The sequence below is a fragment of the Chlorocebus sabaeus genome, chromosome 24, assembly GCF_047675955.1.
Source record: "Chlorocebus sabaeus isolate Y175 chromosome 24, mChlSab1.0.hap1, whole genome shotgun sequence".
Taxonomy (NCBI): Eukaryota; Metazoa; Chordata; class Mammalia; order Primates; family Cercopithecidae; genus Chlorocebus; species Chlorocebus sabaeus.
Genome location: NC_132927.1, coordinates 297,417 through 324,641, shown reverse-complemented (window position 1 = coordinate 324,641; position 27,225 = coordinate 297,417). Strand labels below are relative to the sequence as shown.

At 57.5% G+C, this 27,225-nt stretch overlaps 2 protein-coding genes across 6 annotated transcripts; both read right to left on the bottom strand.

Annotated features, from left to right (window-relative positions):
• Window positions 1-459: 459 nt before the first annotated feature.
• CPNE6 (copine 6) lies at window positions 460-8,790 on the bottom strand. Its single transcript, XM_073010838.1, has 17 exons — window positions 6,976-8,790; window positions 5,497-5,668; window positions 4,922-5,101; window positions 4,475-4,549; window positions 4,235-4,309; window positions 3,986-4,069; window positions 3,805-3,894; window positions 3,349-3,453; window positions 3,040-3,126; window positions 2,732-2,791; window positions 2,337-2,470; window positions 2,205-2,259; window positions 2,062-2,113; window positions 1,607-1,740; window positions 1,229-1,465; window positions 852-1,026; window positions 460-732 (listed from the first exon to the last, which is right to left on the bottom strand). The coding sequence occupies exons 2-16, from the start codon at window positions 5,662-5,664 to the stop codon at window positions 889-891; spliced, it is 1,674 nt and encodes a 557-aa protein (XP_072866939.1). The 5' UTR covers window positions 5,665-5,668; window positions 6,976-8,790; the 3' UTR covers window positions 460-732; window positions 852-888.
• Window positions 8,791-8,892: 102 nt separating this feature from the next.
• On the bottom strand, window positions 8,893-27,216 carry CARMIL3 (capping protein regulator and myosin 1 linker 3). Of its 5 annotated transcripts, none has more exons than XM_037985350.2 (40): window positions 26,095-27,216; window positions 24,491-24,585; window positions 24,153-24,203; window positions 23,990-24,049; window positions 23,780-23,895; window positions 23,484-23,581; window positions 23,157-23,227; window positions 22,985-23,058; window positions 22,678-22,753; window positions 22,508-22,596; window positions 21,903-21,997; window positions 21,588-21,674; window positions 21,273-21,382; window positions 21,052-21,129; window positions 20,418-20,494; window positions 20,233-20,337; window positions 20,073-20,142; window positions 19,525-19,606; window positions 19,301-19,397; window positions 19,098-19,152; window positions 18,845-19,017; window positions 18,555-18,623; window positions 18,225-18,318; window positions 18,033-18,131; window positions 17,533-17,661; window positions 17,249-17,362; window positions 16,615-16,790; window positions 15,715-15,802; window positions 15,439-15,576; window positions 15,115-15,178; window positions 14,765-14,973; window positions 14,269-14,372; window positions 13,370-13,685; window positions 12,893-13,021; window positions 12,176-12,242; window positions 11,980-12,069; window positions 9,919-10,037; window positions 9,654-9,834; window positions 9,374-9,484; window positions 8,893-9,246 (listed from the first exon to the last, which is right to left on the bottom strand). In XM_037985350.2, the coding sequence occupies exons 1-40, from the start codon at window positions 26,132-26,134 to the stop codon at window positions 9,218-9,220; spliced, it is 4,125 nt and encodes a 1,374-aa protein (XP_037841278.2). In that variant the 5' UTR covers window positions 26,135-27,216; the 3' UTR covers window positions 8,893-9,217. The 5 variants fall into 5 exon arrangements, with proteins under 5 accessions (XP_037841278.2, XP_037841285.2, XP_007984447.3 ...); XM_037985357.2 differs by having other exon boundaries at window positions 8,893-9,243; window positions 26,095-27,215; XM_007986256.3 differs by having other exon boundaries at window positions 8,893-9,243; window positions 14,269-14,369; window positions 26,095-27,215.
• Window positions 27,217-27,225: the final 9 nt, after the last annotated feature.

The window sequence follows — 27,225 nt, the reverse complement described above, 5'->3', positions numbered from 1 at the left end:
TGTGTATTCACGCACTGCACATCCCTGAGTCCATGAGTGTGACCCATTAAGGCCATGAACAGACACACACATTGACACACCCAGGAAACCAGACTGTACAGGCCTTAGATGCTCCACTATGTTCGCAGTTCACTAGCAGACCTGCTGCCCTCCTTTAGTACCCCCAGCACCTATTCTTGGCCCGCCCCACAGCTGTGTGGGGGCTGGGGTTCAGCTCCTGGGGGACTCAGCAGGGCCTCTCTGGAGACAGCTATAAGAAAGCTTCAGCCCGCCCCCCTGACAGCCCCTAATTATCCCCGTATCTCCTGTAATTAACCTCCATGGTGTGTAGACCCCCTGGGGTTGGGAGGTGAGGGTGGGGGCTCCTCAGATCCCACTGGCACATAGTTGGGGTAAGACTGCAGGGACAGCAGCCTGCCTGGGGAGCTCTGTCTCAGATTTTGAAAGGTGCTGGTCCTCATTTCTTATGGTGTGTGTGGGTGTGCTGCAGGCTGCCCAGTGGGCATCTGAGGCTTGATGGTTAGAGGCTGAGGTGCTAGGAGCAGTTCTCTTTATTAATGGCTAGAAAGTCAGGATCACCCAAGGAAGTCACTGAGGGGCCACAGCATTAAGGGTGTGGGGTTTGGAGAGATAGGAGCAGGGCCCACCACTCACGTCCAGAACCCAGGGGGCACAGCTGGTCCAAGAGGTGGAGGCATTGGTCACCGGAGTCACGAGGGTCAGGACAGGCACCTGGGAGTGGGGGGAGAGTCATAAACACTCTCTTCTATACTACACCCAGCCTAGATGGGCCCTACCAAGCCCCACTTTGCACCCCCTGTGTCCACTCCTTTGGACCCCCCAGGACTCACTGAGAGGCTGAGGGAGTGTCGGTCCGGAGGGTAGCAGTCATGGGCTAGGGCTGGGAGTCGTGGCCAGTGTGCAGGGCCTGGGAGCCCCAGGGCTGATGCCTTGGCTGGCGTAATACTCCACCACCTGCCGTGGCACCTCAGCCAGGACACACTTGGCGAGTGCAGAGGGGGCAGCCTAGGGTGGGGACAGTGATGTGGTTAGGGGTGGGAGGAAGAGTAGGGCAGGCAGGGTCAGCTGAGGGAGAAGTGGGGCTTCAGGGTGGCCAGTTAGGCTCCAGCGTCCTTAGCAGGACATCAAATGATGGAAGACAAAGGTCAGATTTAGGGGGATGAGAAGCTGAGGAATCCTTCAGCTGGAAGGGGCCCAGGGGACTCACATCCTTGAAGTCTCGGAAGGGCACAAACTGGACAATGTCTCGGGCTGCAGGCACCCCTCGGGGGCAGCGCAAGGGACCGTCGTCGCCATCCAGCAGCCGCATGTCAGAGAAGTCAGCATTGCCCACGCCCACAATGATGATGGACATGGGCAGGCGGGAGGCACGCACGATAGCAGTGCGAGTCTCAGCCATGTCGCTCACCACACCGTCAGTGAGCACCAGCAGCACCGAGTACTTCTGAGGGCGAGCAGAGAGGGTGGAAGGGTTGGCTTTGTGTGCAAGGGCACTGACAGCGTTTCCACCCAGGTGCAGGCCCTGGCCCTGGCACCACTCGAAGACACATGGGGTAGCTCCTGTTTGCCCACCATGTCTTCCTACCGTGGCTTGGCCGGTGCTCTGCTCCCGCTGGGCCGGCTCAGCCACACGGTTGATGATGGGGGCCACGTTGGTGGGGCCGTAGAGCTGGATCTGGGGCAGGCAACGACGGTAGGAGGCGATGACCCCTGAGATCTCTGTGGGTGAAGAGAAGTTGAGAAGCTGGCAGAAATGAGCAGGGCCTCTTCCTGACACTCCTTAAAGCAAGGAAGTGCTTCCAGGTTTGAGGACTGCCCTCCCCTCGCCTTCCTTCATTAAGCAGTGGGAGAGTTGGACGGTCCCTTGGTGGGGAGAGTTGGGGGCAGATGCTGGGCCTCAGCCCTGGAAGCCTCACCTGATGAAGACAGGCCTGGGATGGGTGGAAGGGACAGGAAGCTGGGCCCTTGGGAATGGAGTCTGTGCTCCTGTGTGGGGTGTGTCTGGGGCAAGGCGGGGCAGGTGAAAATCTCCCCTTTTACCTTCACATTCAGGATTTTCCGGGTCAAAGTTGATAGCAAAGTCATGGGACACCTGCGAGGGCAAGGCAGGAGCAGTGAGGGCCTGCCTTTTCTTCCTGACTGACACGCCCCCCATCTCCTTCCTTCCCTCACATCTAGCCTACCTCGAAGTTGGGGGGGATTCGAGCCCCAAAGCCAAAAGCTGGGAACCGCTTATCACTGGGGAGAAGAAAAGGCTGTGGAATCCATCGGGCAAGGCCTCCCTGCCTGTTCCCTCCCGCCCCACTCCCTCCTACCTGTCATAGTCCTGGCAGATGCCTCCCACTGCACGCAGGGCCTGCAGGTAGTGGTTGGGCTGTCGGGGGCTGAGGCAGTGCAGGGACTGGCTGCTCCTCGGGTCCCCATTGGAGGCGGTGAAGTCGATGGCCACCTGGGTAGGGGTGGGAAAAAGGTCATGCTGCAGTCATGAGAGCCACCAGATTGCCTAGGCCAGAGCTGGGGTCTGTAGGAAGGACTAAGATGAATGGGGGGGAGGCTACAGGTAGCCACATAATGATGGGGGGTGCATAAGCTGACAATGCAAAGGCTCGTGAGCAGCCCAAGTGGGGGCAGTGGAGATTCTGGGCTCCTTCCATTCACTATGGACTCAGCCCCTCCCTCTTGCCTGTGTGCCCTCCCTCTGAGTCTTTACCGTGAAGCTGATCTGGCAGCCACCCATGATGTAATCCAGGAAGGTGTGTACCTTCTCCACCTGGAGGTAGGGAGAGGGGTAAGGTGAGGGGATGGGGTGGTCCTTTGAGGAGGGAGCATGGGTAGGGCTTCTGTGGGGAACATGGGGGAGCCAGAGTTTTTTGGGTTGCAGTTGGGGGTGAAATAGGGCAAGGGTTCCCAGTTCCCAGAAGCAGAGAAACTGGTCTTTGAAACAAGGGAAGGGTTGAACCTGAGAGTGTGGTAGGGGCAGGGGCTGGGGCAAGGCTTGAAGCAGGAAGTGAAATTTACCGTGCACTGGGCCAGCACTACCGTCCCTGAGCTCTTGTAATTCTTCTTCTTGTCCCGATACTTGGGGTTGATACAGTCCCACTGCATCTAGACCCCACCCCACAAGTTCAGGGTCACAAATCCATCAGGTGACCCCTCTTTCTCCTTTCCAGCAGAGCCTCCCAAAGCAAGACCCCCATGGCTCGGTCCTTCAGCTGAGCCCAGGTGCTTTCCACCCTCTCCACTTCCTATGGAAGTCTCTTCAGAATCACCCCCAGGACTCTCCCAGGGATCTAGGTGGGGATTCTGGGGGTGGGGTATTTGTGGCACCTCCTGCCCAGGGTTTGCCGTCCCTTCCTGCATCTCCTGGAAAGTGCTGGTGAACTCGCCGATGAAGTCATGCTTCCCACTGGAGTCATAGTCATATACCAGGAACTGAGAAGGCAGGGGGAGGAGTAGGGTCAGGTTGGAGATGCTCTGCAGTGTTCACGGTGAGTAGGGGGACTCAGAGGCAGGGGCCTCACAGTCTTGAGGCCCAAACAGAAATCCTCAACCTGCCCAGAGAAGTCACCTGCTGAACTTTGTTCTTTGGCTCAATCTGTCAGGGACTGATAAAAGGCACACATGTGGGAAGTTTAACATAGAGCTGTGACCTGTTATTTATCCCACAGTGGGATGTGCTTATCACATGGGGGAGAGGAGGGAGGCTTGCCACAAGCAGGGGAAAGGTCTTAGATAGCAGACTGGCTGCTCCAAGTAGGCGTGCTTGCCTGGCTGGGACTTCACCTTGAGAGGTCGGTGGACATCACAGCTGCACAGGGAATGCAGGGACAGGCGAAACGGCTCCCAGCTGGGGTTCAGGTTGTTCTTCACCACCTTGGAGAGGCACCAGGTGGCTGGTCAGCTCCTGTCTGGGTTTTCTTACTTTGCTCTCCCTCCCTTCATCCCCATAGCCCCAGGCACCAACCTCAGTTCTCCAGACCAGCTGATCACTTTGGTCCCCGTTGGTCTTATAGATTTCCATGAAAGGGTCAGACTTGCTGAATAGATCCTGAAGATACAGGAGAAAGGGTCCCTGAGGCTGGTGAGAGCTGCAAGGAGGGTGGGGGATGGGCTCACACTGGGACAGGAGCAGGCCTGGGCTCCTGGGATCTGTCTTGAGTGGGAGGCCTAGGACTGACCGGGGAGTTGGGGGCCTGGACTCTGGGGTTCCAACCTTGTTGTCCAGCTTGTGGGCTCTGAAGGTGAGTTGCACATAGTCGTTTGTGCCAGAAACCTCCTCAGCCACGATCTGCAAGGGGGATGCAAGTGGCAGGACTCCTCTATCCCTACCACAAGGTCCACCCCATCCCCTTTCCCTTAGGTGGGGGTGGTCCTGGGCATGATGTCACCATAGGTGTCCATGCAGGGGCATTGAATACCTGGACCAAGGGTGAGTGCAGGTGATCTTGCTTACCGTGATGGTGGACTTGCCCGCAGTCTTCCCATTCTTCAGCAGTAATGGCTTAGTGATCTTGGTTTGTGACACAATCTGGGGATGGAGGTGGAGGGAGACCCAGCTGTGACAACCCCATCTGCCTTGGCCACGTACAAGGGATGGAATAATAAATGCTCTGAGCGTCCACAAGGGTTGGAACTTTGACTTGGGCTAGGGTTGGGTTCAATTTTTACAGTAGTCTGAAGAGGGAAGCACTCTGACCACTCCCCCATTTTTTAGATAGGAAAAGTAAGACTCAGAGAGGTTAAGTATCTTTCCTGAGGCTGCACAGCTAGTGAATGGCAGAGATGGGAGCCAAGGCTGGGTTGAACTAGCTCTAGAGCTCATGTTTTCTCTCATTTCGGTGTCCAGAGGCAAAGCTGATGGAGGTAGGGTAGGGTAGCCGGGGAGGCCGGGAATGCAGACCTGGCCCAAGGTGCACTCCGTAGAGCCGAGGAAGGTATCATTTCGGGGGCTGGTGGCTCCATCCTCGGCATCGAACACGTGGAACTGCAGGGGCTGCTTCTCCTCAAAAAAATACTCGAGGGCCAGCACCCGGGAGAAGACAGGGCTGGAACAGGAGCGAAGCACCTCCGTGCGCTCTACCTGTGGTAGCAGTTGAAGGGAGGCAAGGGTTCTCTGGGAACCAAGGATACTTTTCCCTGCCCTGGACTACCCTAGTCATGCCAGCTCTTCTTGGGCCCCCACGTCCCCAGCAACCAGCTCTTCTCTTCCTAAGCTGATCCCTGAGCTTGGGGTACTGCCTGCTCACTGGACCCTCAGTCCACTGGGCTATCATGAGGCCTTTGGGAGCAACCCCGCTGCCTCTGGGGCAATCTCAGTCCCCTCCGGGACCCCATCTCCAAGGTTACACAAGCGGCCTCGAGAAGGCACTGCAGAGTCCACACATTTCCCTACAAGGCTTTCACTGCTCCCACCCAGCCTCCCTCCTTCCCAAGCTTAACCCAGGTTAGTTAAGGAGAAACCTGAGTTGCTCTCACCTCCACCCACTGCTCATCAGAGTAGAGCTTGAGCAGCACGCAGGGATGGGGTTTGGTGAGTGTGTCCCGGTCCAGGAGGCCATGGCAGGACACCCGCAGCTCCACCCGAGAGGCCCCCAGCGTCATGGTTGGGGGCTCAGGCACCCATCCCATCTCAGGGTCCGACATGTCACTGTGGGGACAGAGCAGGTGTCCTTGACCCTAGAAAGGGAACACCTGCCAGCAGAGGGGTCTATCCTCTGGGGTCCCTGGGCCCCACCCCGCTTAACCTTCTTCCCTAGACCCGGGGGCCTCACGAACCTCCTGCTTCCCCTGCCCTCTGCTCAGCTTCACCAGAGCTCTGAGCGGGGGAGGGCAGTGGACCTGAGCCTCCCACTCCTGCACAGAAGCCCTGTGCTGCTGGCCTAGGTATGCATGGATGGGGCTGGAGAGGGCTGAAGGGTTGGGGTGGGGATGTTCCTGGCAGTCTTGGCTCCTAGGCCATCGATTGATCTATACTTTCTGCGGCCTCAGCACCTTCTGCTATTTCCCGACTGGTGTTGGAGCCAGCGCTGCACTCAGTCTTGGCACGAGGGAGCTAAACTAGGGCAAGGGGGTGGGGCAGGGGGTGAAGAGGCCCCTGGAGGTCTGAAGAGGATGGGTCTCAGAAGTGGAGTCTGCAGTGGGCAGGAGACAGGTTGGAAAGTCCCCTGCTGGGGTATCCTTATCCACCCCCTGCCCCCATTCCCCTACTGGCTAGCTGATGGAAAAGGAGGGGTGGTGGGCTGGGAGGCAGGACCAGGGCTCTGCTGAAAGCTCTTTCAGGCTCCTGGCAGGAGCTCCAACTATGACAAGCCTCACATCCCTCCCCACCTCCCCTGTTTTCACACTTCTTGGCAGCACTGGCACTGTCTCTTAGCGACCGGATTTTTGGGGAGTCGTGGCTCCCTCCATGCTGCCCGTGGGATGCACGCATGCCACCTTCCCCCAGCAGTGCTACCAAGCCTCGGGCTGAAGCAGGCAGGGGTATGCCGGCCCGAGTTCATGGCCGGTCAGTCCATCTATCTGTGTCTGTACAGATCTCAGGGTGAGGCTGTCTGATCTCATGTCATGCTTCCCCGAGTGAGTGTGCATTGGTGTGTCTGAGTGCCCCACCTTCCGTGTCAGTCTCCCCATGTTGTGTGTCCGTTTCCAGGAGGGTGTGACAGTTCCTGTACCTCCCTCAGAACTGGGATCTTTCTCTGGCTGGGTATCTACCTCCCCACAATGTGTGCCTTTCTGGATATGTGAGGGAGGGTCTGGGCTGGGGGAGGGGGATCTCTGCTTTCCAGCCACAAGTCTCCCAGTTCTTGGGGGGTCCCTGAGATAGGCAGGGGCTTGTGGTGGTGAAGGGATTGGGCAGGGCTAGGATCTCTCTGTGGGCTCCAGGAGACGTTGTTATGGAGACTGGGCCAAGCTGGGCTGGGCTGGGGCTGGGCTGGGGAGGAAGGGTGGGCTCACCTGGGCTCTCGGTCGGGGGCTCCTCTCTCCGGCTCTCTGGCCCTGGCCCTGACTCCCTTGCTGCTCCAGCCGCTGGCGCTGGCTCCAACTCCGGCTCTGCTGCTATTTATGGGGCCTGGATGGGGAGGGGTGGGGGGGGCGCAGCACCAGCTCCCCCCGCATGGATGGATTGGGAGGGAGAAGAGGGAAGGGGCAGGGCCACAGCCTGGGAGGGAGCCACAGAACCAGGGGAAGAGGGCGGGCTAGGGGTGGGTTAGAGGCAGGACCCCTACAGACACAGTGACACACATCTTCCCCTTCACACCACACCCACACCCAGAATTACAGAGATGCGCACATTGCAGTGGTGCATGCATACACATTCACACAGAGAAATGATGGCGACACATGCACCCACGACTCACAGGCTCACACATATCTTGACACACACAGGCGCCAGTACATAAACTCACTGTGACACCATGACAGTTACAGCCCCCAGCCGATACACATTGGGAAACATACCCCTTCTCACATCACTTTCAACATTGTTATACTAGCTAAGGATATCTGCAGTCACATAGACAGGAACACCGGGCTGTCCTTGTCACACATGTACTCACTCACAGTAACCCGGAATATAGCAGAATGTAGATCTTCCCGTGTTCCTTAAAAACCATCACGTACCTTGCTGAACGTCATAGCTTTGAGAATGACGTCCAGTTCCCTAGCCACCATTTTATAAGGAGACACAGGAAATGGACAAAATTGCTTAAGGACACCCAACCTCATATCCTGGTCACATGAGGGCATGTGCTGAAGGACTGACTCCCCAGGCTTCTTCCCGGTGCCACAATATACCCAACACCCCCGGAGATTCAACCTATACGGCCTTACCCTTGTGGGAGGGGCTGAGCCACGCACAGATCTTAAGGAAACAAAACAAGTCATTACTGGTGAAATCAGTAATTAAGGGAAGTAAGCAGTTGCCTGGGGAGCTGCAAACCACATGTGAAGACGTCTGGGCACATTGTGGTCTGCGATGAGTACGCAAGAGCATTTACCTTCACCCTCCGTCCCCTTAAGCTGCTCATGTATTAATGTAGCAGCCATTTATTGAGCATCTCCTGGGTGTCAGGTGCTGTGCCAGGTGCTGGGGCTACACAGGTGATTAAGACACAGCCTCTGCCCCTGGGGGAGGCAGATGTATGTGGAACAGAGAGACAGAGAGAGGATAAGCCAAGACACATATGCAATTAAGTGTGACAGGTGCAATGTTACGGACCTGCTCAGCATGCAGTGAGAGCACGTTAAGGCAGGGTGCGATATGGATGAGTGGGGAAGCCATCAGGAAGGGCTTCACAGAGGAAGGGGCTTTTGAGTGGGATCTTGAATGCCAAGACAGTATTTGCTAGGACACCATGGGAGGCAGCAACTTTAGTTGTTGACCTCATGCCACAGAGACTCCTGTTCACCTGCAAGCCACTCTGCTATTGAGAGTTCTGACTAGTGAGGGTGCCCCCAGGACGACACAACATCATGTAATTCCCCCATTAGTGTGCATGCGCATGTACACACACACACACACACACACGCACGCACTGCTCCCCAGTGTCCCTCTGGTACACTGGGGCTTCCAATCCCATTACACCCCCAAAAGCTGGACAGACATTGGTGTTGGTTTCTGTCCTTTTGGTTCCTTCTCCAGGGAGCTCAGCCCTGACCCTGTGCATAACACCCACCTTGGCTTGGGGACTTATCAGTCCCCTTCCCTCGACAGTTCTCTGTTTTTTCTCCTGCTCCTCTAAGAACCCCAAGTCTATCCCTGTGGAATGTTTCTCACTTTTCTCCATTGTGGCCAAGCTCCGAGGGTTTGTGGCAAAGGAGCAGAAGGTGGAGGCAGTGAATGGGGAAGAGAGCAGAGACTCGAGGCAGGCAGTGATTTTGTTTTTTTATTCTATACAAGTGGGGAGAGAGTCCCTGGGGATAGAGGGACAGAGATCCACCCTCCTGGGGGAGGAGACAAGCCCCCACCCAGAAGCTCTCTGCAGAGAGAGGCATCGAGGCAGGCATTGACAGCCTCCATCTCTCCAGGTGGCTCCCTCTGTTCTAGTCCCTGTCTCCAGCTCCCCCATGCCTGGTCCTGCCATCTTGCCCCTGTAGGACAGGAGCTGGCAGGAGGCCCTGGGGGACTGGGGGTGGCTAGGGGTCTGAGTCCTTGTGAGGCACATGTCGAGGGCTGAGGAGGGTGTTGTGGCAGTTGTCAGTCTGTTCCTGGCTCACTGGTTCCTGCTGGGGATAAATCCAGGGAGCCCTGTTTCCTGGGCAGGGACAGCCAGCCACCTGGTGTTGGGGCTTCAAGGGGTGTCATGTTGGACAGATAGGTGGGAAGGAGGACTTGCCCTCTCACCACCAGCACCTGTGGGGTCAGGAGGCCGTCTTCTATCAGGTTCCAGCTTGTCACAGGACTGTGCCCGCCGTGTCCTCTTGGGTTTCAGTGGGGCAGTCCGCCGGCCTGGATCAGGGGGCCCTGAAATAACAATCAAGGCCGGCCTAACACAGGAGTGGGGGTCAGGCTGGGATGCTCATCCAGGCTGTGACTCCTGGTTTCACTCATTCCATGCTCTGGAAGAGGACCTGATGTGGGCAGCAAAGTCCTAGGGGTGCCCTGAGCCCCCCTTTCAGCCAGGGTGGCAGACCTTGGACTTCGGGCTCCTCTTGGTCTTGCTGTGATCCCAGCCTCAGCTGGGGTTTGTTGCCTCCTGGAGTTGCATCCCCAGCCTCAGCCTCCTCCCTGACACCTGGCTCCTGGGGAGGCCAGCGGCCCCTGGGCACAGCCACTGGCTTGGGAGGCCGTGGAGCTAGAGCAGGGTCCTGTAGCTGGCAGAGGAAGGAAGATGCTGGGCCAGTTAGTCCCTTTGCCTCATCAAAGTGCCTCCCCCACCCATCTTGCTGGCCCCTCACCTTGGCATTCCTAGCTGGAAGTGTCCTCTCTGGGAAGAGGGTACCCTCCTTCTCCTCTTCCCCATCTTGGGAGGCTGGGCTGGGGCTCTGGCAGCTGTGGTTGGGGGCACTCTCTTCAGCTGGGGATGAGAGAGAGGAGAAGCTGCAGGAAAAGGCGTTCTTGCATAGCTCCTGCCCCGTCTCCTCTCTCCACTGAAGCCCTGGAGGCCAGGACTTTCTCCCTCCAAGCCCATTTGCTCCTATCCCATTTGCTCCTATGTCTCTGCCTTTTATGTACCTTTTTTTTTTTTTTTTTTTTTTTTTTTTTTTTTTTTTTAAGATGGAGTCTTGCTCTGTCGCCCAGGCTGGAGTGCAGTGGCGCAATCTCAGCTCACTGCAACCTCCACCTCTCGGGTTCAAGTGATTTTCCTGCCTCAGCCTCCCGAGTAGCTGGGATTACAGGCACCCACCACCATGCCCAGCTAATTTTTGTATTTTTAGTAGAGATGGGGTTTCACCATGTTGGCCAGGATGGTCTTGATCTCTTGACCTCATGATCCGCCTGCCTCGGTCTCCCAAAGTGCTGGGATTACAGGTGTGAGCCACTGCGCCTGGCCTTTCCTGTGCCTTTCTATGTCCACGCTCCTTAGCCCTTGTTTCCCAGGATCATCCTGAGGCCATCACCTCTGGAGGGGACTCTGGCCTAATTGTCCCTCTTGCAGAGCAGTGCCCGACCCCTTTCCTGCTGGGGCAGAGCCAGGGCCCAGGGCCTGCTGGGTCCACAGGCATGCTGCCCATCCAGGCTGCAGTGCCCTGGGGGCTCTGCCAAGGCTGCAGCCTGGCATTCCCAGAACTCTGTCTGAAAGTCTGATTTAGATGGAGGGGTGCCCTGGCACACTCATCCCCTGCCCTGGTGGCCTTTAAGCAACATGAGCCTGTGGGTCTGACACTGGAAAGTGTTGTCTACGTGTGCATCTGTGAGGTGTTTGTGCAGTGGGGCAACTGACTAACTGACTATTGCGGTTTCCTAAATGAAAGATGGAGCCCTACTTTGGGTGCTTTAATTAGCCTGTGTATGGGATGGAAAAAATCAGCAAAGATGCCCCCAGTGCTGGGTTGGCCTTGGAGGAGGAGGCAAGGGCACAGGCACTCCAAGTCTCAGGCTCGCCTGGTTCTGCACTACAGGGGAGAGAGGGGCAGATGCAGAATGGGTGGGATGGGACAGTGGGGAGCATGTGGCTCAAGCCAGACCAGCCAGCTCAGCTCTTAGCTCTTTCCAGCCCTTACGCCCTAGCCTGGTGATGGGAGTGGAAGAGGCTGAGGGGGTGTCGCCATTAACAGGGAGATTTTGTTTATGTCAGTATTGCTGGAGGGTCATAGTCCAGGCCTTTGGCAACTGGAGTTGATGCTGAGCTGACCAACTTTTCTTTAGTGGCTCCCTAAGTGGAAGGTGCTCTGAAGCCAGCAGGAGGGAAGTGTCATGCCTGGGATAATCCCCTCCCTTTTACTCCTCCAGTCATGGGGCCAGAAAGTAAATGACTTGTGTAAAGTCGTGGGTGGCTGAGAAGGACTAATACTGCAGGTTTCTGACCTCTGAGGCAGAGCTCTTGCCCGTGTTTGGGGCACCTTTCTGCGTGAGCTGCGGGTGAGTTGATAAACGACTTCTGGAGGAGGCTGGAATGTGTGAGGTGGGCTTGGCATAGCTGGTGCTTGCTGGCAGTTTGACTTGCCCACCCTCTTCCCAGCAAGGTGCAGAGAGAAGCCTTCTCTACAGAGGCTGCCACTGTGCTGACGGTGACCAGAGGCTGCCCCTGCTCTAGAGAATTCACCAGAGCCATCCACAAAGCATTGCTCCTGTCTGCTAACACTGGAGACGCTGCTTTTGTCCTGTAGACGCTTTCTTTGGATTGGGTTGTCTCTTTTGGATGTAGCTTTGTAAATATCCTTAAACATTTTCACTGTGTTGACTTCTCACTGGCCCACCTTGGCCATAAGTTCCCCAGCACAGGGACCATGGGCTTCTGTTTCTCTGGACACACCCTGGGCTTTCAGTACTGCTGCCTGAGAAGAGGCTTTCCATACCTATGTGCCACGTGGCCTCTGCTCGGCGCATGGCACTGAAGCTTGGTTTGGTGCTTTGGGGTGGTGGTGGGGGCTTCCAGGATCCAGGCCCTGGAGTAGAAAGAAGGGATGAGAAAGAGAGAAGGAGAAAGGAAAAAGGTAAATTTGACCCCTGAGAGAGGGGTCAAAGGAAGGGCTTGAATGTGACTGTTCTTACCTGCATCATCCGAAGAGCGCCGTTTCTGCCAGGCCTGGGTGCTGCCCTCCTGGTCTGGGCCTGAGCCCTGAAAGAACAGTGGGTCAGGTCGTAAGAAAGTCTCCTCTGTGGCAGGACTGCAGGTGACAAAGGGCTTCTGCTCTAGCATCTCCCATGTCATTCTCATGTCATTAGTCCCTAGACACTTAGACTGTTTTCCAAAACATGGCACCCATACCTCCCCAGGGGCACAAGAAATGACTTACACAAATGAGTATACTTCCATCTTTATAGTTACACATGTATTTTATGTGTCATAGAAAAAAACATGACTCATTCAAAAAGCCTGTGATTTTAAAGATGATAATGCCTAGGTCTAGCCTAAGTTAAAAAAAAGTGAGTTAATTTAAATAAAAATACGATGTAAGTAATAATTCAGGTAAAAATCAGTCGCAAAGGTTATAATCAAGTCACCATGGCTTGGGAAACAGAGCTCTAGAGATAAGTATTTTTATAACCCCTCATTTTACAGTAAAGAAGGAGAAGTTTCAAGAGGTTAAGTGACCAGTCCAGGGCTCCATGGCAAGTGTGTGGTGGGGGCTGAACAGCAGCTAACATCTTCTAATGCCAAAGCATCTGCTTTCCCTACTGAACCACCAGGGATGAGGGAGTGGGAAGGAGAGGGTGGTGGACAGGTACTCTCAGGACCCACAGTTTGTTGTCCCAGGCTCCACTCACCTCTCGTTTCCCATCGAAGCTCCAACCCTTGGCTCTTTCCAACCCAGGAAGGGCAACACCGTGAACCCGTGGCTGCTGTGCTATCCCGGGGGCTGGGCCCCCCTCCCCTGGCTCTGACACCTCAGTGCCCTAGAACAAGGTCTCTTATTTATTAGCAGTTCCCAGTGGAAGGGAGCTCCCCAGGCTGCGAGGGAGTTGTCAGGAGGACCCCTGCCTCACTGAGTCCCCAGCCATGGGGAAGCCCTGCCGGGACCCTCTGAAGAGTCCTTCCAACACCTGCATTTGCATATAGCACTCCCAGCATGCTCTTGGCCACTGGGTCTTAGTCCACTCTCAAGGAGAGGAGAATTGAAATGACCAGTGTTCCTGAGAACCCTGGGTCCTAGTATTTTCCCATTAAGCTTGGGGTGGGGTAGGAGATTGGGTTAAGTGTGGGGCAGGAAAAGGGGAAGACACAGCACCCCCTGCCTCACTTACCATCTTCCTGCAGAAGGAAGGCCCCCGGCCCCCACCAAATCCAGGCAGGAGGCTGCTCTCCTCCTCTGGGCTCCAGCAGGGAGAGGAGTTATTGCCGAGGCTTGGGGGGTCTGGGCTAGGGGGGCTCTCCTGAGTCGGGGGAGGGGGTGGGGGTGGAGGGAGGAGGAGTCCAGTGGTGGGGGACCCCGGCCCCCTGTCCCCCTTGAAGCTCCGGGGCCGGCGAAAGTGAAACAGGCCTCGGCGCCTTTTCTTCTGGAGTGGAGGCAGCGGTGGCTCTGAGAGTCCTGGCCGCATGGTCCGCAGAGTCCGGGGGTAGCTGGGGAGAATCAGGGTAAGTTAGCAACAAATGCCAGATACAAGTTCAATCCTAGGTCTGATAAACCTGCTTTCCTCTCATCTGGTCTCTCCTGCTGCACTGCAGCCCTTTCCACTTCGTTCTCAGGGAGATGACGCCCTTGCCTTTCCTGTCCCGTTGTAATCCTCCAGCAGCCTTTCCTGCAGACTGACTGTTTCTTCCCAGGGACCTCCCCCGCATCTCCTCTCAGCTTCTCCAAGTGACCTGGCTCCTCCTGGACAGACCCTGGGCAGTCTGCAGGACAGTGACAGTGAATACTACCTCCTGGGCCTCTCAGCACTAATGGGTATCCTGTCCCAGGGCTGCTCCCCACCTCCCTCTCATCCACACCTGCCCTCCAACCCCACTGTGGTGTTTCACTCTGGCCTCATTCTTCCCAGCTGTCCTGAGAAGATGCAGAGGTCATGGGCCCTGAGGGCTGGGTGGGGAAGGATGGGAATGTGGGGAAATGTGCCACGGAGACTGGCTTTGAGGTGGGAGGACACAGGAGCCCTTCTAGGGCCTTGGGGCCTGCTGAAAATGGGAGTGTTTTTAGGCATCACACCTGGAACTTTCCTCCATGACCCTTCGGCTGAAGAAGTCCTCCAGCCCCTCATCCAGGCGGGTGGCCATCCCATTCTCTTGACGAGTCCCAGGTGCTGGCATCTGCTGGAAGGAAAGTCCCGTGGGACATCTCATCTAGGTCGGGAAGCCCCACCTCCCATCCACTCAGAGCATTCCCCTTTGGGCTTGGATATTTATGGACATTTAGACTTCAGTTCACCCAGTGTTTCCTAAGCTTGGTGACTCTTGGTATTCTTGGTGGCTCTATCCTTCACCAAAATAAGAATGACACTGCCCGGCAGACAGAGATTTCTTATCTGTGACAAGGTCTAGCTCTCATACAAACTGGACAATCCCTCATCTGTTCACTGGCATGCCTGGGCTCCTGCCCAATCCCTCAAGGCTATTGTCTCTGGAATTTGGGTCCTAAAGGTAAAACCCCTGGCTCTGGCGTCACTAAGTGAAGGGGATCCTCTTGTGAGGCCTTAGGGACTCACACTGGGCCGACCAGGTCCTGGAGGTGTGGTCCTGGGGGGGCGGGGCCTCCCTTGTGTTTGATGCCTTAGTTTGTAACCATGAGTGGGCAGCTCAGATAGACCTTCCCAGGAGCCAGTAGCTGTGGGTTGGCTGCCCCCGAGTCCTGAGAACCAGCCAGGGGGGATTCCCAGGTTCCCCAGTTGGCTTTCCATGTCCTGAGGGCTCCCGCCTGCAAAGACAGTAGCATTAGAGGGACTAGCAGAGGAGTGGGGAGCAAGCAGGATGGGGAGACAGAGAAAAAATCAAGGCAAAGAGGGGCTATGGAGGGTGGGAGTCTGGAGTCCATGAGAACGGAGGCTGGGAGACTCACTGATGAAGGCAGACACCGGCCGGATCTTGCGGCAGCGTTTCTGCTTTTTGATGGCCATGGTGTCCTGCAGAAATGAAGATGAGTGGCAGGGCCAGAGCCATCCATTCATCATGAAACCTTATTTGAGCCCATCCTGCCCCTTGCTCCTCAGGGGGCTGAGGCATTGGGATGAGGGAAGAGGTTGGGCTGGATTGGGATTGGGGGCAGAAGGCCAGGCACAGTGAGGTGGCCAGGGGAGTCCAGAGCAGTGGAAGGGGACAGTGTTGTACAGGTTTAAGGGCAGGGCCCAGGTTATTAAGGAGGAGCAGGGAGCGGGGGGCTCACAATGTTGGTCCCAAGTTCATCATCTGTGGTCTCCTCGTGGTCATGGTTCCGGCCTCGGCCTCGGGAGGACAGATCCTGCCCTTGGCCTGGGCACCCTGGTGGATCTGACAGCGTCCTTAGCTGGGTGAGGTGCCGGGCCTGGGGAAGGGCAGGTGTGAACAGAATTCCAAGGAAGCTGCCCACCTCCCAGGGCCTTGAAGGGGAGGGTGATTAGGGAGACAGGATAATGTGGGGTAGAGGGCGTGCCTGAATCAGGCCAGGCTGCAGAAGCCTTACCAGGCTCTTGTGGGAATGGTAGAGCTCTTGCAGGATCTCATCCACTATGGAGTTGGTTAGGTAGGTGACGACTGAGAGCTTGACTTCACTGTGGGCACAGGTGGGGCTACTCAGAACAGTAGTACTTCAGTCCCTTGCATGGCCCCTGAGCCACTCCCTTTCCCAGAGGCCTGAGAGAATGGCCAGCTGGCCTGGTCTGTCTGCCCATGGAGCGCATGTGGCTGCTGAAGGAGGCAGCCTAGCCCGCGACACTCATTTGTCCATAAATACACATCTAGTCCTACCCCGGAGCCCCCAGCCCAACTATGTGTGGGGAAAGAGGAATTCGAGGAGAAGAAGGAGCAAGGGGGCCCTAGGTCGGGCCCCTGGAGCCCCAGTGGAACAGAGCTAGGTAATTGGGGTGCTGACTAACTAAACCCTGCTAGTTGCTACTGTGAGGGTAGAAAAGACCCTTCCTTGGACCTAGCTGTTTCATGGATATGTGTAGTACTTTTCCTTTGCTTTGGTGAGTGGTAGCACCCAGACCCAGAATGAAAGAGCTCTAAGGGCAACGAAAACTGGGAGGAAGACAGTGCTTCCACGCACCCAACTTAGGGACTTTTCTTTGTCCATGCCTCCGAGGAGGCCCTGCTATCCCATTCCTGGTGTATTTGTGTGGGTATGTGTGTGTACACCTGTGTGGGCACAACCTTTGGCTCCTAAACCCCAGCTCAGCACTTAGATTTCTAGGGCAAAGACCAGTCAGACCCTAAATAGCAAGGTTGCATTTGGTTAAAGATTGATCCTTGTAATGGAGATTGTGCCATTCGTTATTCATTGCTGATAGCTCTCCAGTCCCAAGTCCCTAAGTGATCTCGGCCAAATCCAGCTCAGCCCCCAGCCCTGCCCTTCGCCTCTCACTCCAGCTTGTTCTGAATGTCCTGTCCTGCTTGCTCCAGCAGTGCCCCTCGGATGAAGTTCCGGGGAACTGTGACACGCTCCGCCACATTGCTCAGCATCTTGTTGTGCCCCTCGGCCACCCGCATGGCCACAGGGCATAACTCCTGTGTCAGGCTGACCATGGACTCCAGGATCACCTAGTATGGGGGAAAGGGAGGCCAGAGGCCCAAGGGGGACAGGGTCAGGGGTGGCACCACAGCAGGGGAGACTATCTATTTCAGCCCCTCATGCTGAGACCGAGGGACCCACCTAAGGTCACAAAACTGTTAGTGGCAGAGCCTTGGACACTAAGGCTTCCCTACTTTCTGGTCAGTGCTCCTTCTACCCTACCATATAGACAGGGGGAGTCAGTCCAAGGATCCAAATCCAGAGGGGGCAGGCTCAGAGTTCAGGGACCAACATCAAAGCTCGCAGAAAAAAATCCAAGCCTGATATTGCAGCAATGCCTTGGTAACATGGGACTGTGGGTGGTCTCAACTCTGCGCATGTCCTCCTGGCCCTCCAGTAGTCTCCCAGCTCTGACTTTAGCTCTGGGCTTAGGGCCTCAGTCAACACTGCGTTCCCACCATGGCTTCCTCCCTCCTCCAGGACTTGCCTGCAGCTCCTTGTCCACAGCTTTGGACACCTCACTTGCTACTGATTCCAGCCTCTGCCGCACAGGCCCGTCATTGGCCAGTACATGGCCCAGCTCATAGAGGCTGGGAAACAGCTGGAGAAGGAAGGGGTTATGATTAGCAGGCCAGAACTAGGATTTGCTAGATCTCCGGGGTCCCTGGGCTAGGAAGGCAGATGCACAGGGCAGGGCTGGCATGGCTTAGCATGGTCGGCCTTCTTGGGTTCTCCAGACTTCAGGGGAAGGGTAGCCTGTGGAGGGCTCACCGCCCGGGAGTTCTTGGCATCTTTGATGAGGTCCCGAGCGTAGAGTAGCTCATCCTGCACGGGCTCCAGGGGGCAGAGTCTCAGGGCCCGCACCTCCTCCTGCACTCGTCCACACAGCCGCTGCAGCATCTGAAGCACAGTGGCAGGGGTGTCAAGGGGACCCCTGCTTCCACATCTTCGCAGGTGGGATCCCTTAGGCAATGCTACTGGTGCTGGCAGTGGTGGAGGTGATGTCTCTGGCTGGCCTGGTCCCCCTTGCTACAGCCTTTCTGAATACTCAGCTGAGCTCCCAGAGTCCTGTGCACTCCTGCTGTTCGCCCACGTATGTTTGAAGCCCATATCCGGCATGCCCTCTCTTTTTGCTTCCCCACATGGTTCAGTCCAATGACAGGCACCATGCAGTGCCTCTTCATGCTCCCCCCACTCAATTTTCCATCACATCACACCTGTGCCCTGCATGCCCCAGGTATGCCCCCTGTGTCCCAGAGGGAAACGTTTACTTGCTCGGCGCTGCTGGTCACCAGGCCCTGCTGCAACCTGAAGGCCTGCTCCTGGGGGCACGTCTGGGAGTGGTTGTTCCTCACTAAGCACCATTGGATCTGGAGATGATGGGGTTGGTGGGTCAGGGCCTGGGGATGTGGGCTGCCCCCTGCCCCTTGCTGTCCCACCCTGCTTAGGATAGTACCCTGCACCTTCTGCCAGACGTCCTCGGTGCGCTCAGGGGCGCTGCGATAGGCTTGGGAGATGTCGCTCACGGGGAAGGACATGAAGCGCAGCGTGTGGTTGCTGTGGGACACAGGGGCACAGCTGGGTGGGAACAGGTGAGGACGGGAGGCCCCTGCCTCCTCTTTGGTGAGCAGCCCGCCAGCCCCCTTGCTCATCATTTCTCTCTTCCATGGCCCTTCCTAAAATTTCTGTGCAAATAGGTCAAAGGGGCTAGGGTGGGGCAAGAGTAGTTCAGGCCTGATCCAGGCACAGGGAGGCTGGGGACTTGGATTAGGGCAGAAGCATGGTCTACTCACCTCTCGAGGGCCCTTGCAATGTCCAGGAAGCCCAGGGCAGATGTATTGTTCCGATCCCATAGGATAGTTCTGGGGGGAGGGTAAGCACCAGTTTAGCACCCCTCCCCCTGGGTCCCTACTAGGGGCCAGGGACACAATCCTCTTGGGGCAATAAGGATGACTCAGAGACGGTTCTGGGGTTGGGGGTCTTCTGAAAGCTGGGGTCCAGAGCATCAAGGCAAGCAGGGGGATTGTATATATATGGGGAAGGGTTGGGGCTCCAGGTCAGAGGGACCCAGTGTGGGCCCCACCTGAGGGAGGAGTTTATCTGCAAGGCCTTAGACAGCATCTTGGCCCCGATGTCCTCCATGCCATTGCCGCTCAGATCCACCTTGGCCAGGCAGGTGTTGCTGCCCAGGGCATTGATGAGGATGCTGGTGCGAAGCTTCAGCCGGGAGTCTGCCACCGACAGTGACTGCAGGGACTGTGTGGGCAAGGGGGCGTTGGGCCCAGTCCCCACAGCCTCCTCCAACTGCAGGTCCCCTCCCAGGCCCAGGCACTCACACAGTCCTCTTCCTGGATTAGCTGCACCAGCTTGTGGAGGATCTCCTCCAGGGTCCTGCAGGGAGGTGGGGCTCAGAGTAGGAGGGGAGGGGCTGGGGTCATGCTATTGGAGGAGGAGAGAGGTGGCCAGAGGTAACACGGTGAGCCAAGAGGATGGGTGAATGATGGGATAAGGGTCTGTGGGCATGGAAAGGGGGCCTCACTTGGCCTTGACATTGAAGTTCTTGCCCAAAAACAGGTGCTTGAGGGACTTGTTCTTGCCAAGTGCTGGCACCAGTGTCAGGAGGTCCGAGTCGAACCCTGGTGAGCAGACGGGAGAGGCCTGGCCTTGAGGCCTGAGGCTGACTGGTGTCCCCTCAGGGCTGCTTCTGCATGCTCCAAGTCCCTGTTCTCCCCAGCCCCAGGGAAGTGAGGCACCACTACTCACCATTGTCCGACAGATCCAGGCTGCCTACACAGGTGACAGCTCCCAGCTGCTCCTGTAAGGCTTGGGCTCCCGCTGAGCGGAGCTGCAGGGACAAGGTGAGGGGTGGAAAGCAGGAGTTGGGGTGGGGGATAGGGCACCTTTAAGGCTTAGGATACAGTAGTCACACCAGAAATCAAATTCATGCCAGGATCTGGATGTAAAATCAGGGAGACTCTTTCCCCATACCAGATGCTTCCCTAGAGCTGGCTTCCCCCACTTAGGCCAGAAAGGCTGCTATTCCTGAGACAGCTTGCTCCTGCCCTCTGGTGGAAAAGTCTGGTATCTCCCACCCCAAAGCTTCAAGGGCAGAGATACTAGAGACTGAGAGTGAAAGGCCTCTGGAAAAGAGGGCCACAGACCCCAGACTGAGAGGGGAAAGTGGTGGTGTGGCCAGGTCAGGGGGTCGCAGAGGGTCAGCAAAGAGGCTAGATGGAGCCAGGGTTTGACTTAGGTCCGAGAAATACACAGGGGTCAGAGGCGGGCAGAGGGGTTGGGGACTGATGGCTCACCTCACAGCTGCTGAGATCCAGGTGCAGGTCACTGAGGTGACTGTTGAGGGAGAGGCCCTGAAGCAGCGCCCTGTGGGAGGGAGGTCAGCAGGCCCTCCTTTACCTCTCCCCGCTCCCCGTGGTTCCCATGGATGCGCCCCCAACCCTGCACCCACCCGACCTGAGGGCCTCCAGGGGCAGCTTTGTGGCTGACAGGTTGACGTGGCTCAGTGTGTAGGCGCTGCTGAAGAACTGCTTGAAGGCCGGCGGGGCCTCTCGACCCTTCCTGTGGAGAGACCCCTGGGGTCAGTGAGGGAGGGGGTTGGCCATGTCTTGCTCTGTCCTCCCTTCCCCCTCCTCTCCCACCTGTGGGAGCAGCTGTTGCGAGCCAGGTTGAGGTAGGTGAGGTGGGAGCAGCAGCCGTGGAGTAGGGCACCGAGAAGCTGTAGGGGGAGACACGGTGGGTCTCAGGGGAGCTGGAAGGGGGTGGGGAGTGGCAGGAAAGGACTCCCCCTTCCTCCCCATCGAGGTTCCTGGCTCTTCACTCTCTGTGGTCAGCCTGTGTGAGCCCCACTGTAGATGCCCACTCAGATTGTTGAAGCCTCTGTTTTCTCCCCTATGGAACATGGTCCTACTCCCTGCCTGGCTTATAGGGGCATAGAGCTGCTCACAGGCAGTGGATGTGTAAAGTCAGGGCCACCATTGACTCCTAAGGTGCCTTGTTCAAGTTAGGAAAAGCATCCATTGCCCTGAGGGTGCCAGGGCACACAGCTGGGGAAGGGAGCAAGGGCTGGCTTTTAAGCACAGCAAGCACAACCTCGTGGCCTGGATAAAGTGCCACACAGGTATGAACTACAGACATTGCTTTATACTTCAGCTGAACCTGAAGTCATCCAGACAGCTCTGTCCACCTGTGTACTCAGGGATGGGAGGTGAGACCGAGGTCCACTGTGGTCTCCCCACATCACCTCGGACTGGCTTCCCATCACCAACTGCTCACCAAGTTGATGACGCAGTCAGTTCCTGACAGGTCCAGGTGCACCAGAGCATTGGGTTGGGCCAGGAAACTGTAGAGGGCCTGGAGCAGGAAGGATAGAGAGGTTGCAGGGGAAGGGATGACGGAGTTTCGCCACCCCCAGAGGCCATGGGGCAGAAGGCCTCCCAGCTCCTGAAGCTGGAGCATGCTTTCTTCAGGGGACTGAGGCTGTTCTGAGGACTCACATTGGCCTCGTCCGTGGCGAGGAGCCCAGGGTTCTTGCTCAGGTCCAGGTATCGAAGGGAGCTGGCAAATGCTGGGTTGGCCCCGAAGGTCTGGCCGAGTGCCTGGAGCCCTGAGCATAGCGGGCACTGGACTGGATTGGCCCCTAGCCCCACCTCTTCCCCTCAGCACATAACTCTTCCCCGCTCCCCAAATGTGGCTCCTTTTCACTCTTCCATCCCTGAGATGGTGTGTGAGTGTGTGGGTGTACCTCTGGAGCTCAACACTCCAGGCAGCACCAGGGTAGGGTCAGAGGTCAGGGGTCCTGGTGTGAGTACCTCGAGGGGAAATGGCAGTCTTGGCCAGGCACAGTTTGGTGAGGCCAGTGGGGAAGCAGAGGAGCTGCTGGCTCAGACTGAAGAAGCCTGGGGAGTGGAGAGAGAAACGGGCCCAGTGAGGGGCAGGGCAGTGGGCGCGGGTGGCACAGCGTCAGGTTGCGGGCTTGAGTAGGGTACAGGCCTTGGGTCAAGGATGGAGGTTTCAGGGCAGGGGCTGGAATCAGGCTGGAGAGCTGCTGTTCAGACCTGGTTGGGTTCTGGGCTAGGACAGGGGTCTGCATTGTGATGGGGACAGGATTCAGGGCTGGGGCTCACCCTTGTCCTCGATGGGGTTGTGGGACAGAGTGAGGGCATGCAGCACACAGCTCCCGTTCTCCCCAAACACCCCGGCCAGCTTCTGGACAAAATCCCTTCAGGGAAGGGGAGGAAGGATTTGTCCTGAGCTGAGCCCCAGGTCCCAGCCTCTGGGCTTCCCCTCCTCCTCTACCTGCCTGCCTGGCTGGGGCTGCAATGGTCAGAGGTCCCCACAACAGGGGAACAGCTCAGGGCCTGCCGGGGAGCTTGTCACCACTCCGGAGTACCTGGGGGCATTCCACACCTTAGGAAGTTGTGCTGAGACAAAGGTCAGCTTTGGGTCCTCAAGACTGGAGCAGCCCACCCTGCTTGGTAGTTAATGGAAAAAGAGGACAGGGCATGGAACATCCTGGGGAAAGGCCATGGAGCTGGGGGTCAGGAGGCTTGGGTCTGAGTCCTAGCTTGATCTCCGAATTGCTTTGTGCCCTCTTTTGACCTTGGTCTCCTCTTCTGTAAAGAGAGGCACTGGATAAGATAGTCCAGAGGCCTGCATCATGCTCTGAGGTTCTGGGACCCTAAAACTACATTAAGGGTGCACTACTGCCCAAGGAGGAGGCTGGCCTCACGTCTTAAGCCCGGCGTTGTCCAGCACCAGCTCTTCGAGGCTCCCCGACTTGCTCAGGGTATGTAGCACCTGTTCTAGCACTTCAGAGCCCTGAGGACAGAGGGGGTCTTGCGATCAGGGGCCAAGGAGGGCACTACTCCTCCCACCTCACCAGCCCTTCCTAGTTCCTACCAGTCGCAAGTCCTTGCAGTAGAGTTTGGTGAACCACTGGTTGTAGGCCAGGGCTGCTACCATTAGGGCCAAGTCTCTGTGGGGATATGGAAGGGGGCAGGAAAGTGGTGAGCAGGTGGCTGGGTCAGAAAAGAAGAGACCAAGGATAGGTAATTGGGCTGGGGAAGGCCTAGATGGGTAGATGGGGATGGGATGGAGTTGGGGAGTTAGAGCTGGGGCTGTGGGACCAGAAGGGTGCTCCTGGGAAGGGCTGGGGTTGGGCTGAAGTTGGGAATTTGAGGGTGGAGTCTCTGCCCCATCTGCTTACCGGCTCTCCAAGTGGCTGAAATCCAAGAGATTGAACTCCCGGTTATCTTCAGCATGGTAGATGGTGTCCACATCCTTGGAGAGGTGGAACTGGCTCACACCTTCCCCACTTCCTCCTTAGCCCCCTCCCTCCAGGCCCCACTTGTTCCCTATGGGGTCCCTGTCCAACGTACCCATTGAACCTCCTCACGGCAGTGTAACCCATTGTAGTCACACAGAGCAGCGTAGGTCTCAGAGAAGCCACCTGTGGGGCAGGAGATAGGCTGGTTCCACGAGGGTAAGGAGATGGGGAATAGGCTTGGATTCAAGAACAGTCAAGTTCACTTTAATTGGCAGTGTTCTTGGTTCTTGCTATGCCGTGAACTTCCTGAGGTCTGGGAGCTGGGAGTCCTTAGGGCAGGCAAAGCAATCCCACGCAGGCAACACCCAGTGCACAAAGGGCTGTGGTCATGGGCCAAGATGGTGGAGTGCCTACTTTCCTCACATCTGCCCCTGCTCACCGCAGACACTGTGGGTGGTAGATGTAGAAGTCTCAGAGTTGGGGGATGTGTCTCGGGGCCCCTCTGGGGTGTCTGCGTTTCCACGCCGGATCAAACACCTGGAAAACAAACAAGTCATTCCAGAGAGGGCTGGAAGGAGGCTCTCAATTCTTTCCCCGTTACAGCTCCTGCATCCCAGGAAAAACCAGGAATGGGGACATAAGAGCTCTTCTCAGCCCTGGTCCAGGGGAAGGAGGAAGGAAGGAGAACTCTCCCTCTCATCTAATGCCTTAAGAGACCCCTCATTTGCCACTCACCCAGGGCCAGGGCAGACCTTGGACAGGGCAGAGCTCACATGTCGTGTCACCTGGTCCACACTTTCAGCTGATGGCAGCCGCATGCTCACCATGCCACGCTCCGTCTCCACCAGGATCTGGGGGAGAGGAAGCATCAGAGCCTCAGACTCCCTCCTCTCTGCTCCTTCCTCCAGCTGGCCCAGTAGTGGGGCCCAGAGCCCTGGTACTCACCTGGTTCTGACTGAGCGTGTTGAAGGCACGGATCTCCAGGACATTGAAGGAGCTCTCCACCTAGGAGGGATGGAGATGCTCAGCTCCTGGTAAGGACCCGGGTTGCCAGGCTCAGGAGGTAGGGAGAATGCCAGGTGCTCTCCTGCTCCTCAGCCCAACTCACCTTGGCTGGGACTTTAAGGGGGAAGAGGTGGAGGCGCCAGGAGGTCAAGGCCTGCAGAGAGAGGAAAAGAATGTCGGCGGTTCATGGCAGCTTCTGGGCCCTGGTGGCCCTGCCCTCCTTAAGCCCTTCAGCTCTGCTCTTGGATTGTCCCCCCAACCCGATGCCCTACCCTAGACTTTTGGATATCAACACAGTCCAGCCCTGCCTCCTCCCCCCAGGTTTTGTCTCTTCAGTGTCCACCCACTTCTGTCTCCTCTGTCCCCCCAGCTCCCTGCCCTCTCCTGGCCAGCTGCCCTTGCCAGCCACCTCCTGCCTCCCCACATGCCCAGTGCCCTCACCAGCACTCGGTCCTCAAACTTCTTGGGTTTTGTCTCCAACTTCACACGATGTTGTTGGAGCACGGCCCCTTGACTCAGGCACCTCCGGATGCTGTCTGAGGGTGAGTGGGAGCCTGCTCAGAGCTTCCCCTTACCCTGGCCACCTCCACCTCCCAGAGCTCTCCAGATAGAGGCAGGGTCAGGGTCAAATGGGATGAGAGAGACAAAGAAGGGAGGACAGGGACAGAGGCCTTTCCTGCTTGGGTGACTTTTCACACTCTTTCTTTTTTGGCTTTTCTCTTCCTATTAGAGAAGGAGTAGAGTATGGAGAAAACTCCGGCTCCTGATGTCCCTGAGTCAGGGGACGGTTGCTGACTGTCTGTGGGAGGGTGTGTCTTACACTTCTAAGGGTGTGAAGAATTTCCAACCCATGCACTACAACAGCCATTGACACATACACAGTGAGTCAGTGTGTGGGGGTGTGGGGTGTCCCTTTGACTATATTCTAGGTGGTCTGGGTGTGAGTGTCTGCCTTTACTATGAGAGTGTGCATGCCTCCTGGAGATGTCAGGGAGTCTGAGTGTGGCATTGGTGGGGACAGGTAAGTGTGAATGAGCATGCTGTGGAAGGGGCACAGAGCCAGACAGTTCCTCCCTGTGTGTTGGGCGGGGAGAAGAATTAACGTTTAAATGATACCCATACCATCTGCTGGCAGAACCACCCAGATACAGTGTGTGTGTATATGTGTGTGTGCGCGCGCGCGTGTGCTGGGGTGCCATCTCTGTGAAGATGTGTTTACACACGTCTCACGATTGTGCTGTGTGTGTGTGCAGGTGTGGGAGGCCGCCACGGTGCAGCATGCCTCTGAGTATCCATGAGCATCCTGCGCTTTGCGTGGGCTAGCCTGTGCTCCCGTCTCTGGGGGTCAGGGTTGTGGCAGTGCTGGGTGGCCGGGCCTGGGTTTGGGCTAGGTCTGAGAACCATGCAAACGGGAGCAGCCTTGATGTGTGGGTGGTGGGTAGCTAGAAGGAGGCAGGCTGGGACGGGGGCTGTGGGAGGCGAGCCGCAGAGACCCTCCTGCTCTTGGTTTTAGCTCCAATCCAGGGCCTCTTCCCTGACTCTCTTCTTTGCCCCACTGGCCTGGGCGCTGCCCAGCTCCTAAGGGGCTCTTCAGGGCCAGTTCCGGGGCGGGGCCGGGAGGAGGGAGGGTGTTAAGCCACGCAGCGGTCAGGACCAGGGGCAGCTCCCATTGCCGGGAGGGGCGGGCTTGGCCCCGCCCGGCGGGGAAGCGGGGACTCTCCGGAGGGGAGACTGGACGCTTCGCCGAAGGTGGGCCAGGAACGCCGAGAGTCAGCCCCAGAGAGCGCCAGGGAACTGCACCTGTCACCGAAGGGCGGGACGGGTGGCTCCGGGACAGGAAGGTCCCGACCGGGTGAGGCGAGGCAGGCAGCGGAGGATGCTCCGGGGACAGCGATGCCCGGACTGGGATGCAGGGGCTGCCCTGGAGCCGGGATGCATGGGGTGGGGGGTGTGAGACACCGGGCTGGGGTGCACCGCGGGGAGGAACGCGCTGGGTGTGGGATGCTCCCGGACGGTGCGTCCCGGAGACCGAGGCAGCCTCGTACCTTGCAACTCGCGGGTGAGCTCCACGCTGGGCTTGGCCATGGCGGCCGCTGTTGCTGAGGCTGCTGCAAAGGAGCCGCCGCCACCGCTGGGGAGCCGCAGCACATGCTAGACCCGGCTTCTGCAGGGCCCGGGCGCTGAGCGCTGCAGCAGCGGCCGAGCCCGCTCGGGTCAGGGGCGGCTGCTTGAGCGCTCCTCCCCCCGCCTCGGAGCGCCGGCTCCCCCGCCCCGCCCGGAGAGCTGCCCGACTGAGCATGCGCGCCGCGCGGCTTACCTGCGTGAGACCCCGCGCGCGCTCACGCCGACCCCTCTCGCCGGCTCCCGCGTGAGCTGGCCGGTGTGCGTCGCCCGGTGTCCGGGCCTTCGGGGCAGGGGGCAGCGTCCCCGCTTTCCGTCTACTATTCCTCGGGCCCGTGGGCAGAATCCATTTCTTTTGTTTGTGGGCCTGGGCTGCTTGCAGGGCGTTTCTCTATTCCCCGCCGGCTCAGGACCTGTCCAGCTTGTCCTTGCTGACTCGGGAAGGAACTCGGGACCTAGGGCCATGCCAGAAGGGGACCTGGCCAGATCTGGGAGGCAAGGGGCGGGGAGGTGTTAGAGAGTTCATCCTTCCCCACCCTCGCCCGGCTCGCCCTGCCTCGGGGATCCCCGTGGCGTCCTGGGAGTTCCCGTGCCACCTTCCTTCCAGTTGGCAGCTCTGCGGACACCTCCATCCCTGAACATCACGCTCAGGTCCTGGAGACAGGGAGGAGGACTGGGGGATCCAGAGATCCAGCCTGGCCAGACTTCTGCTCTCTGCTCAGCTAAGCGCCCCACACTGAGAAATGAACATGTTGATTCGATTCAAAGCCGCGCAATCATCTGCATTTTATTTGCACCTCATTTGCAAGTTGTTAATTTGCAACTCTGCTCCTTCCACTCCAGGTTCTTTCTCTCCATCTCCCCTCAAATTCCCCAGTGGTCCGGGCAAAAAATATCTGTTGGTCTTTGCCAAGGTAGACTCAGCCTTGTCAGCAGGCCTGTCCTGTGTTCTCAGGGGAGGCCTTTACCCAAGGCCACAACAACGGCAGGAATCCTGAGTAAGACGCCACCTTGACTGCAGGGAAGGCTGCATCTTTTCACAGGGCAGAACTGAT